The sequence below is a fragment of the Lycium barbarum genome, chromosome 8 (genome assembly GCF_019175385.1).
Source record: "Lycium barbarum isolate Lr01 chromosome 8, ASM1917538v2, whole genome shotgun sequence".
Taxonomy (NCBI): domain Eukaryota; kingdom Viridiplantae; phylum Streptophyta; class Magnoliopsida; order Solanales; family Solanaceae; genus Lycium; species Lycium barbarum.
Window position 1 is genome coordinate 125,832,501 of NC_083344.1, and position 13,076 is coordinate 125,845,576.

General features: G+C 44.9%; 1 protein-coding gene across 1 annotated transcript; it reads left to right on the forward strand.

Annotated features, from left to right (window-relative positions):
• Window positions 1-10,156: 10,156 nt before the first annotated feature.
• On the forward strand, window positions 10,157-12,263 carry LOC132605434 (heme-binding-like protein At3g10130, chloroplastic). The gene is made up of 3 exons (XM_060318581.1): window positions 10,157-10,581; window positions 11,709-11,818; window positions 11,936-12,263. The coding sequence occupies exons 1-3, from the start codon at window positions 10,470-10,472 to the stop codon at window positions 12,008-12,010; spliced, it is 297 nt and encodes a 98-aa protein (XP_060174564.1). The 5' UTR covers window positions 10,157-10,469; the 3' UTR covers window positions 12,011-12,263.
• The last annotated feature ends 813 nt before the right edge of the window (window positions 12,264-13,076 follow it).

The window sequence follows — 13,076 nt, forward strand, 5'->3', positions numbered from 1 at the left end:
CCCCCCCCCGCTACCGGATAAGCAGCGGGCTTTGGCCATCTCCCTATTCCTCGGGCCACAAGGCCGGCCAACCGGGTCTCCGAATCAGGGGCCAAGGACAGCTTGGTAAATATCTTCCCGACCCCGAGCGTGGAGCCAAGGAGAACCAGATCGGCCGTAGTCACCGTACCCGAGGACTGCAGCTTTCTGTCGCGCCCGGTGGGCGTAGCGAGCTATTTGCGGCCCCTTATCTCTGACTCGGACAAACGCAAAATGACCGGGCTTACTTGGCAGTGCCTCATTAACGAGGGTATGCATGCAAGCAACCGGGTAAGCTCTTCTATCATCCCTGTACAGTTTATCTGTGGATTTTATCCTTACCTCGCCTAAGCCTTCTGACTTGTTTTACCTGTAGAGTGTGGTGCTGGTTAATGAAGCTTTCATTCGTGCCCAACATGAGATAGACGATCTTCGAGGCCAACTGGATGCCTAAGGCCGAGAAACGGAGAAATACCGGCATCTCCTTCAGGAGAAGGAGGAAGAGTTGAATCAAGCGGCCGTGCTGGCCAAGCTTCGTCCTGAGCTCGATGCGGCTAAGGACGAAAACCGTCATTTGAAGAGTGAACTGGCCGCCATGAACGACTATAACCGGAGCCTTGAGGCTGAAAATATCGGCCTTATCCAGGATAAAGCCCAGTTTTCTTCGAGGCTAGATGAGCTGGAGGCCACGGTTTCCCGACTCCGGGGGGAGTTGGACTCAGTGAATGCTGATGCAACAACTCTGGCCGAGAGGAACCGGCAGCTCGAGTCCGATGCTGCTTTGTCCAACGAGCGCAGGAGGGTGTTCGAAGAGAAAGCCGAAGAGCGATCTCAGATATGCCAAGACCTAAGAACCGAGCTCGAGGAGGCGGCTATCGCCAATAATGCCCTTAAGGCTGAACTGGATGCAGCAACCGGTAAGATAAGTGTCCTTGAGGGGGACCGGGCTGGTCTGAAAGCGAAACTGGACAAGGCTGAGGCCGACTTGGAAGAAACATGGAGAAGTGTTGAGGCGGCCGAGGCTCATACTGCTATTGTTGCCGAGTATGAGAAGTGGAAGTCTCGGCGGATCACCCTCGAGCAAGCCGAGCATGGTCTCTCGGATCTTCCGGCCCTGTTACTCGAGGCTAAGAGGATGGAGGAAGAAGCCAATCGTGCCCTCGGGTCCGAGTCAGACGACTCCGAGCGAACTCTGTCCGAGCACTCATCCACCTCTAGTCACGCCGAATAGTATGGGGCTTATGCCTTGCTTTTTGTTTTTGTTTTTTTTGCCATTGTAGGACTTTGTTTTTCTTTTGATGTAAGAGACATCCATTGTATAAATGAAAAGTGTATCTTTCTTGCTTCATCTTTTGAATGTTTGCTCGCTGCTTTCGCTATAGTTGTTAGTCCGTTTTCGGACCAGTTCATACCCGCCGGTCTTATCCGACATTTTGGGGCCGGTGGCTTATCGAATTTTAGCTTGGATCATAGTGATCTCGTTGCCCTTGCCGAATTCCGACCAAGGTACCCAGCGTAGGGTAGGCGAACGAGGCAGCGTCGATATACGACGGTTGTCAACTGGGCAAAGTATATTTAATCAGAGAGTTGTTGTCCCAAGTTTTGATAACTTGTGTTTGCAAAAATGTTTGTACATGTGAGAATTTTAACTCTTTCTTCCTTAGCCGTAGCAAATGTAAAATGGACACGATTCATTCTGATCGTTTGGTCCTTACATCGGAGGCTATGGCAGGTGGCCGGTGGCCGGGCCTTAGTTTTGCCGTAGCAAAGGTAAAATGGGACACGATTCATTATGATCGTTTGGTCCTTACATCGGAGGCTATAGCCGGTGGCCGGGCCTTAGTTTTGCCGTAGCAAAGTTAAAATGGGACACGATTCATTATGATCGTTTGGTCCTTACATCGGAGGCTATGGCCGGTGGCCAGGCCTTAGTTTTGCCGCAGCAAAGGTAAAATGGGACACGATTCATTATGATCGTTTGGTCCTTACATCGGAGGCTATGGCCGGGCCTTAGTTTTGCCGTAGCAAATGTTGAGCTTCTCCGTTTGTTTTAATCGGTGTCATCTTTGGTGTGGCATAGTACTCCCCTAGCACTTATCCGATCTCCAAGGTCGGGTGAGTGCTATTATGTCCCGATCGGAGGATGCGACACCGGATGTCCGGGTATCTGCCCTTCATATTCGTCAAGTAACACGTTGTACTCGTTGCCTCATTAAAAATCTTATCGGAAAACCCATTTTGGGACAAAACCGTACTAAGGAAAAGAGTGCAACACGTGTTTTTAGATCTGGGCTCTAATTTTGTCCCGCTCTTGCCTTCCTGCAAAAGGAGAAAAGTTAATAAGAGAATACGGGGAGAATATACCTTAGCAGTAGTATCTCTTTAGGTGGACCACATTCCAGTTATTACGCAGACGCTGCTCGCCCATGGACTCCAACTGATACGACCCTTTGCCCGTTATACCGGTTATCTTGTACGGGCCCTCCCAGTTCGGACCCAGCTTTCCCTCGTTGGGGTTCTTGGTGTGCAAGGTAACTTTGCGAAGCACTAAATCCCCAACTTGGAAGTGCCGAAAGTTGGCTCTTCGGTTGTAATATCTTTCCATCCTTTGTTTTTGGGCCGCTATGCGGACCGACGCTCTTTCGCGCAGTTCATCCGCGAGGTCGAGCTTCACGGCCATGGCCTCCCCGTTTGACTCTTCGGTGGTATACCTGAAACGGAGGGTCGGCTCGCCAACTTCCACGGGGATGAGGGCTTCGGCTCCGTAAACCAAATAGAATGGGGTTTCCCCCGTGCTCGACTTGGATGTGGTTCTGTAAGCCCACAACACCTCTGGTAGTATCTTCCTCCAATGATGCTTCGATGCTTCAAGTCTCTTCCTCAGATTTTGGATTATTGTTTTGTTCGTTGATTCTGCCTGTCCGTTTGCACACGGGTGATACGGGGTCGACATGATTTTCTTGATCTTCAACCCCTCGAGGAAACTGTTGACCTTGCCACCCACAAACTGGGGGCCATTATCACAGGTTATCTCGGAGGGGATGCCGAAGCGGCAGATGATGTGATCCCATATGAAGCCGATGATTTCCTTCTCTCTTATCTTTTCGAAGGCCTGCGCTTCAACCCACTTAGAAAAATAGTCAGTCATAAACAAAATGAAACGGGCCTTACTTGGTGCCTGAGGCAACGGACCCACAATGTCCATTCCCCAGTTCATGAAAGGCCAAGGTGAGGTCACCGAATGCAGCAACTCCCCGGGCTGGTGAATCATCGGAGCATGCTTCTTACACCCGTCGCATCTCCGGACAAAACGTTTCGCGTCTTCGTCCATCCCATTCCAGTAATAACCGGCCCAGATAATTTTTCGAACCAAAGCTTCCGCACCGGAGTGGTTGCCGCAGGTTCCCTCGTGTACCTCTCTTATCACGTATTCTATTTCACCGGGGCCCAAACACTTAGCCAAAGGACTGAGGAAAGAGCGTCGATACAGTTGATCGTCCACCAAGCAAAAGCGAGCAGCCTTGGTCCGTAGTGATCGTGACTCGTTCGGGTCATTTGGGAGCTTACTATCACGCAAGTAGTCGATGTACTTGTTGCGCCAATCCCAGGTCAAGCCCATTGTGTATATTTCGGCGTGCCCGGTTTCTATGGCAGTGTTTGATAAGTGCACCGTTGCCCCGAGGCTGATTTCCTCCCCCTCGACCGAGGATCCTAAGTTTGCTAATGCATCGGCTTCGCTGTTCTGTTCCCTCGGTATGTGCTGCACGATCTATCCCTTAAATTGGTGAAGTACCACTTGGGTTTTTTCGAGGTACCGCTGCATCCGTTCGTCCTTTACCTCGAATACGCCGTTCACCTGGTTCACGACCAAAAGCGAGTCGCACTTAGCCTCGATTGTTTCGGTTTCGAGCCAACTCCAAACCTGCAATCATAGCCTCATACTCGGCTTCATTTTTAGTCAATCTAGCAGTTCTAACGGACTGTCGGATGACATCCCCGATCGGGGTCCTAAGGACGATCCCTAGTCCGGAACCTCTAAGATTCGAGGCCCCATCCGTGTGTAAATACCAAATGCCCGTAGTCTTTCCCGAGGTCAGCAAAATTTCCTTCTCGACCTCGGGGACTATGGTCGGGGTAAAGTCTGCCTCAAAATCGGCTAAGATTTGGGATTTGATGGTCGTCCGAGGCTTGTACTCGATATCGTAACCGCTAATTTCTATAGCCTATTTTGTTAATCTACCGGATAACTCAGGTCTATGCATGATATTTTTTAAAGGGTAAGTGGTTGATACACATATGGGGTGGCATTGAAAATAGGGTTTGAGCTTTCTGGAAGCGCTTACTAGTGCTAATGCCAGCTTCTCCAAATGGGGATAACGGGTCTCTGCATCCCCCAAAGTTCTACTTACATAATAGATAGGGAATTGCGTACCTGATTCTTCTCGGACCAAAACGCCGCTTACCGCCATTTCGGAGACTGCTAGGTACAGGAAAAGTGGCTCATCGGTCTTCGGTGTGTGCAGCAACGGGGGGCTGGACAAATACTTCTTCAACTCCCTTAGGGCTTCTTGGCACTCCGGTGTCCAAACGAAGTCGTTCTTCTTTCTGAGCAAAGAGAAGAACCGGTGACTCTTGTCCGAGGATCTAGTTATGAAGCGGCTCAGCGCCACTATCCTCCCGGTGAGCTTCTGTACCCCCTTTATGTTGTTCACGACCTCGATATCCTCGATGGCCTTGATCTTGTTCGGGTTGATCTCAATTCCCCGGTTCGACACCATGAAACCCAGAAATTTACCGGACCTTACCCCGAAAGCACATTTCTCCGGGTTGAGCTTCATGTTGTATCTGCGGAGCACATCGAAGGTTTCCTGCAAATGTTTTAAATGGTCCTCTATTTCCAGGGACTTAACAACCATGTCGTCAACATAAACTTCCATTATTTTCCCTATTTGTTCTTCGAACATCCCATTAACTAGGCGTTGGTAAGTTGCACCGGCATTTTTTAACCCGAAAGGCATGATGTTATAACAGTAAGTCCCATAGCGGGTGATGAAGGACGTTTTCTCTTTATCCTCCGGGTGCATCCGGATTTGGTTGTACCCGGAGTAAGCATCGACGAAACTTAACATTTCATGTCCGGCCGTCGCATCGATCATTCTGTCGATGTGAGGCAATGGAAACGAATCCTTCGGGCATGCCTTGTTTAAATCCTTATAATCGACACACATTCGAAATTTATTACCTTTTTTGGGCACCACCACCACGTTAGCAAGCCAATCCAGGTATTTCACCTCCCGGATGGAACCTATATTCAAAAACTTTGTTACCTCGTCTTTCACGAAAGCATGTTTTGGCTCTGCCATGGGCCTTCTTTTTTGCTTCACCGGGGGAAATTTTTCGTCCAAGCTGAGTTTGTGTGACGCTATTTTCGGTGATATACCTGTCATGTCTATATGCGACCATGCAAAGCAATCGACGTTAGCTTGAAGAAACTCAATTAATTTACGCCTGAGCTCCGGGGTAAGCCCCGTGCCCAGGTATACCTTTCTGTCCGGTAAGAACTCGAACAAGATGATCTACTCCAGCTCCTCTACGGTTGACTTGGTCGCGTCCGAGTCATCCGGCATGACAAAGGATCTGGGCATCCCGAAGTCATCCTCTTCATGCACTGGATCCGATCCAGTATACTTTAGTTGCTATTGGGGGACCTCTCCTCCGGTTGTACCCTTCTCTTCCTGAGCCGGCTCCTCGGGCCGGGGAGTCGCCTCTTCTACTGCGAACATTTCCTTTACTGCGGGCTGCTCGCCTCGGATGGTTTTCACCCCCCTCCGGAGTGGTGAATTTCAGTAACTGATGCAGTGTTAAGGGAACTGCCTTCATACTATGTATCCAAGGCCTGCCCAATAACGCATTATATTTCATGTCCCCTTCGATCACATAGAACATTATTTGCTGAATGGTGCCATCCACGTTCACGAGCAACGAGATCTCTCCCTTCGTGGTTTCACTGGCCATATTGAACCCGCTGAGTACCCGAGCCACCGGTACAATCCTATCGAGCAACCCTAGCTGTTCGACCACTCCCCATCGGATGATGTTGGCCGAGCTACCTGGGTCAACCAAAATACGTTTAACCTTAGTTTTAAAGACAAGTACAGAAAGTACCAGTGCATCGTTGTGCGGTTGAACGATGCCTTCCGCGTCTTCGTCATCGAAGAAGATAGAGCCCCTGGTCGAATGGTCTCGGATGCGTTTTTCACGAACAATTGAGACCTTAGTCCGTTTCATTACCGGTCCCCGAGGGACGTCAATACCCCCAACTATCATATTGATTGTATGCTGGTGTTCAACCGGTTCGACCCTTCGATGAGCTTGCCTTTCTTTGTAGTGATTTTTGGCACGCTCACTCAATAGATCTCGGAGGTGGCCGTTCTTTAATAACCTGGCTACCTCTTCTCTCAACTAGCGGCAATCCTCCGTTTTGTGACCATGGGTTCCGTAATATTCACACACCACGCTCGGATCCCGCTGTCCCGGGTCTGACCTTAGTGGTTTCGGCCATCGCACATCTGGGACGGGCCGATGGCCGATACAAGGCCCGAGGTATTGACGTTGAAGTTGTACTCCGAAATATTCGGTGGACCCTTATTGTTGATGGAACTTCCGGCGTCGCTTCTGAAAGAGAGTCCCCGGCTGTTTGACGGGCGCTCAACCCGCTTGCTACCTCGACCGGAGAGGTGGTTTGGGCTTTCCCTTGACCTTTCTGACCTGAAATTTGGTCTCTCCGAGTGGGAGTATGGCCGAAACCTTTCTTTTGATGATTCAGACTTCACTTCATAACCTTTCCTCGACTTCTCGAATCCTCTATCCACTTTTAACTTTACCGGAGAGAGCTCGAACTGATCATCCTCTACCCGAATCTTCGATTCATACCGATTGTGGACATCGGCCCATGTCACAGCCACGTATTCCAGCAAATTTTCTTTCAACTTGGCCGAGGCAACTGAACTTAGCATGTTGAGCCCTTTTGTGAAAGCTTGTGCGGCCCATTCTTCTGGCACCGGGGGGAGTTCCATCCGTTCCCTCTGGAACCGGGTGACGAACTCCCGTAGTAGCTCATCGTCCCTTTGAGTTATCCGGAAGATATCGGCCTTACGGGCCTGCACCTTTATGGCACCGGCATGTGCTTTTACGAAGGCATCGGTGAGCATTTCGAAAGAAGTGATCGAGTGCTCGGGTAGATGGTCATACCACGTCAACGCTCCCTTCGACAGAGTTTCCCCAAATTTCTTCAGCAATACCGACTCGATCTCATCTTCTTCCATATCATTGCCTTTTATGGCACAAGTATATGAGGTCACGTGCTCGTGCGGGTCCGTGGTGCCGTCATACTTCTGTATGTCGGGCATTTTGAACCTCTTCGGGATCATTTTCGGGGCCGCACTCGGTGGAAAAGGCCTTTGGATGTACCTTTTCGAATTCGGCCCCTTCAGTAAAGGTGGAGCCCCCGGTATCTGGTCCACCCGAGAATTGTATGTCTCGACCCTCTTTTCGGTCGAATCCACCCGTTTCGCCAAGGTTTCGAGCATCTTTAGGACCTCAGTTGAGGAGCCGGCTCCGGAGCCGTCGCTCTCAACCATTCGTGCTTCGTTTCTTCCAGTTTCGACTGTACCCTTTGCCTTTACCGGCCCTGCTTCACCCTTCTCGCTCTGCAGCTGCGCTATTGCTATTCCTTGCTCGGCGATTGCCGCTCTTTGTTCCTGCAACATTTCAAAAATTAAACGTAAGTTAACACTATCGTTTGGTGCATCCGGTTCTCTCCGGCCCCGATCCTGGGACAACGTAACGGAATGGTAAGTGTTTAGAGGATCGGTGGCCGGTAGGGCGGCGTTCTCTTGATCTACGGTATTTTGCCGGTTGAGTCCTTCCCTTGAATCAACGGGGTTCGGGTCAGCGGGGTTCGGCAATGCCCGCAGTCCGCTCCCTTCGTTTTCCGCCACGATCTCGGTATTATTGACATGACCGGATTGTTTGACGTCAGCCATTTGGACCGTTTTCACAGAGATGGGTAGGGACGTTTTTGGTTTTGATGAATATGGTAGAAATCAAGGCCAAAGACCACTATTATCCTAGCCCCACGGTTGGCGCCAAACTGTTTACCCCGAATTCGGATAATGAATTAAATTTGTAAGTGGGTATAGGATATGTGCTTGGATCTTGAGGTGTGTTAGATAGAGAGAATATATATGTATGGGAGTTCTTTAATAAAACGGCCAGCGATGGCAATTTGCAATGAACATAAACGTTTATAAGTAATATGAGACACTTGATGGAAGAGATACAATATGAATGGAAGCAAATAACCTTGGCCGAATCAGATATTAAAAGAGAGAGAGTGCATATATGAACTTCTTCTATTATAAATGTTCTTAGAAAGTAAAAGGAGCCAACCCCCACAAAGGAGGAGGATATGCCCTATTTATAGTGTCACCTCCATGAGTTCTCATACAATGGGAACTAATAAAATAATAGCAACTAGGACAGCTCTGCACGGATTTGGTGGGATTGGACTGACGGCGCCGTCTGACACACGCAAGGTAGGTAGTTGACTATGGCAGGACACTACTAGCGCGTGGCCCGCATACAACGGTCACACGGACCAACGGCTACTCGGACTAACGGCCACGAATGCTCGGGTCATCGGGCTTGGATGTTCTAACGATGTCGAAGGCAGGCCTGTCAGTGCTCATGCCCAGCTCCGGCCCAAGCATTACCCCGGTCAAGGGCGAACGGTACCGCCACCACATTCTCATTCCTTCCTCCGGCTTCGTTCCTCCGGTTTGTCTCGTATCCGGTTTTTACCGTATACACAAATGCCTACTAAATTAAAGTAGATTAACACTAATTGGTATATTTGGCAGTGCTAGTAGTAGTACACTTTTTTTCTCTGTTGTAAAACGTGGGTTGGTGGTCACCTGTGTGCTAGGCCTATACGCTAGAGCAGGTATATATGAAATGTAAACATTGTGGATGCTTATTGTTTGAACCTGTGATAGTCTCAGATGGTATTGCAAATCCGTATCCGGGAGAACGGGAAACTATTGAATTCCACAGTTGATTATGTTGCATGGATCCTTCATTTGCCTTATTGTACCCGTGCCAAATTGATGTAACATGGGTGCGGGTACTTATTTCCAATTTTTCGAAGTGGAGTAATAATTTATTAAAAAAAAAAAAAAGCACATGCAAAAAAACCGCACGAACCCCTATCAGATGTGCACACGGTTTATGCCTATAGGCTTGTCCATGTTATGCAGATGTCTAATCTTAGTTCAAGAACAAGTTTAGAACTAATGGAATAACAGTAAGAGAGAACAATCTTCCACATTATAAAAGATATACGTCTGAATAAACATACACCCTATTGGTCACATACTTTAGGGAGATTGAGCTCTTCTCCATTTTTCATTTCTCCATTTTTCTCAAGTTCTATATTAAATTAGAGACACATGACACGGATTAAAATTAATGGCTAAGATTTAATTGATTAAAGTAAGGTTTTCTAATCATGGTTTATATAATTAATAATTTATCCATAAATATATTAAAATATTTTCTCTCTCTCTTCCTATTTTAATATTCCATTTTTCTCAATTATGAAAACTCTTTAATGATGATATTTTCTGAAATATAGACAATTCTTTCCGAATATACAATAACCAATTGTATAATGAAGTCTATATTATATGAATTAGTAAGCATCATAATTGAAAAAAATAGAAAATATCACCAATTGAATAATGAAGCCTATTTCTGCATAGGGAAAAAAATTAAGTGAGAAAAATAATCGGGTAAAAGAGTAAAGATAGTTTAGTAGGAAAAGTAAAATAGGAAGAGAGAGAACATTCTAATATATTTATGAATAAATTATTAATTATGTAAATCATGGTTAGAGAGTTGTTTTAATAATTAAATTTTAATCATTAATTTTAATTCATGTCAGTGTCCTTAATCCAAGATAGGACTTGGAGAAAATGAAGAGAACGGAAATGGAGAGGAGCCCAATCCATTTTTGACTGTTTTCCGATTCATAAATACATCTGAGAACAACATTTTGCGACACAAAAAACCAATATTTGAAAGTGCCCTCCCATATTAGATTGGTTGGGTCTCCATCTGGTTATGCAAAGTGTAGACATCCTATCAGAATTTCTTGCACTCACAAAGTTTGAAACCATAATTTATCCATCTAGAAAAGAAAAAATCACTTTAGCTTGATGAACACCCCCCCAACCCCGCCAAAACCCCCGGCCTCCACCCAGAAGAGAAAAAGATGAATATTGTGTATATAGTTGTTATAATATCCTGCTGTCGTATTTTCACAGAAAAAAATACACCCACTGGCATCTCATTTTGAATTTCATTAGGTGGAAGATCAGGAGAAGTGGAGGATGTCCTTTGTCATGCCCTCAAAGTATGGTTCGGACTTGCCGCTACCAATGGATTCGTCTGTAACTATCAAAGAGGTGCCAAGGAAAACTGTCGCAGTTGTTGCCTTTTCAGGTTTGTGACTTCAGATTTTAGGGATAAAGATCCAGTCCAGTAGAAGTTGGTCATGTAATGTTCAATAGCCCTATAGATTAATGACATGTGTACCATTAAAAAATACATGATGGAGATCCATTTTAACTCAAAGGAATATTAAAATAATTAAAAACAGTAAAATATACTAACGTTTGCTGTTAGTGTGTACACCCACGTTTCTTACCTTTTAAACTGCAAAATACAGCCGCAAAGTGCACAACAATATTTTCTCAAAAAAAAAAAAAAAAAAGTTAGATGGCGGGAATCTATGCCCGACTTTTTGACCCGCCAAAACTCTTTCCATTTGAAAAGATAATACATATCACTAAAAGATATGGGATTATTCATCTTTTACAAATACCTTTTAATCTTTTCCTAAAAAATTCAAGGTTTCCAGTGATTCTTCTGGAAAACAAGGTTTTACTCTCTTCTTCTCTTTTAATATTAGTTAATGTTTGATCTTGTATAATTTTGATTCCTTTATTTATTTTAAAGTTTGGTTATTTGATGTTGATCTAGTATCACGTTGATTCCTTGTTCGGAATTGAATGATGTGTTGATTTTTATTTTCAAGTATAATTGAGAATTTGGGGGAAAGCATGTGTGAAACTACTCCGGAAGAAATTTTACAAGGTAGCTCTCACGGGCTAGTAGAGTATGAGCCGAAACTTGGACTTGAGTTTGATAGTGATGAAAATGCACTTAATTTTTACAATGAGTATGCAAGAAGGGTTGGTTTTAGTGTTCGCAGAGAGTACGTCAATACAAATAAGAAATTAGGTTATGTGACGTCACGGAAGATTACATGTTATAAGGAGGGTTTTCGTAAGAATGATAAACAAAAAAAACAACTTAAAAAATCCCGAAGAGAAACTCGAACAGGATGTCAAGCTCATATTATTGTTACCCGTCAGTCAATGGGAAAGTACCGTATTACTAAAGTTGAGTTGGAACAAAATCATTCTCTTGTTCCACCGACAATGGTCCATATGTTGCCATCTCACAGAAAGATAAACGAAGTTCAAAAGCAAAAACATATAGGAATTATATTTTTCAACTTTAAAATCCTAACTTAACTAGCCTTCTCTCATTCGGTTTCGAGGAAGGTTTTGTGACTGATGAAGAAGTAAAAGCCCGAGAATCAAGACTTCGCACGGCACTAAAGGGAGATGCAGAGTTTCGGGTAAAAGATGGTGCCTTGATAGAAATTGCACAGGTATATTTGCAGTCACAAATTTCAATAATACTTCTAATATCTCCTGGAGAACAGATTTTGGCCTAGTGTAACCAAAGTAACCTACAAGTTGTGTATTTGTTATATTTCTGCTTGCAGTACAATCCACCATTTACTCTTCCGTTCACACGGCGAAATGAAATTAGCCTGGAAGTTGAAAAGAAACAGGAATAGCTAATCAGTGTGCAGTATATTGCAGATAAATGCGTGCACTGATGTAGAGAAACCAGTGAAGCAAAACTTCACCACTATACGTTAAAGTCATAATATGGTGTGTAAATATTGTATCAATATACTCCTTGTATATATACATCTCAGGCGATTGCGCTTGACCTTTTCGTCATAAGCTTATGTGCATGCACAAAAATGTACAGGTCCCTCATTGCTTCTACTCTGAAAATAATAAGACTCTTTAGTCTTTTAATTTGTATTCTTCTCGATCCTCCATTTGAATCTGTATATTATTAGGCATATCTTGGGTAATAATCTAATATATATTATTCATTTGCTGAGCTGCTCTATGTTTGAATTTGGATAATATGGTTGTTTTGAGATACTTCTGAAATCTATGTTGCTTGGATTCTTCAAAAATACTGCCCCGTTGTGTGTCGGATCCTCCAAAAGCTACACATTGTTTTAAAGATCCGACACGGGTGTAGCAACATTTTTGTAGGGACCGAGCAACATAGGTTGAAATCTGAGTTGCTGTAGTTTAATGTTTTGTGCACCCTTGGATATGGATTATTCTGTGTACGCCCCGCTACTCCGTCATAAACTTTCTTATTGAGCTTGAGGATTCCTTTCCTTTTAGCTCCTACGTTGCATGCTACATCATGACGATGAAACAACAATTAGGCATCAGTCTCAATCAAGTTAGTATTGGCTTATGAATTCTCAATATTCATTCGAAAAATAATGTGGACCTATTCATTCCAATACTATGTCCATATATTGCGATAATTCATCATAGATTGATTAGTTTTAAGTTGGTCATTAACCTACTGCAATCGTCCTCCTCAATCATGATTTGAGACCGACAATATGAGCAAACACACGTAGAATTTAGTGTAATCTAACTTCCTTTCCAATATCATATTTCTCGTGGTTATTCTACCTTTACTCGAGACTCCTTGCATTGGCTGTTGATTTCGTCTCACTTCTGACATCCAATTTTTTCTTTAGAAAATGCAATTTATTATTGGCGGGCATGTTTCATGACACTGAAATCATGTTTTTATTG

Excerpts from the sequence above, each read along its gene's own strand:
- LOC132605434 (XM_060318581.1), top strand. The coding sequence starts at position 10,470 with ATGTCCTTTGTCATGCCCTCAAAGTATGGTTCGGACTTGCCGCTACCA. Across the intron at positions 10,582-11,708 it reads CGCAGTTGTTGCCTTTTCAG|GTTTTGTGACTGATGAAGAA; the intron begins GTTTGTGACTTC and ends GTTTCGAGGAAG. Across the intron at positions 11,819-11,935 it reads CCTTGATAGAAATTGCACAG|TACAATCCACCATTTACTCT; the intron begins GTATATTTGCAG and ends TTCTGCTTGCAG.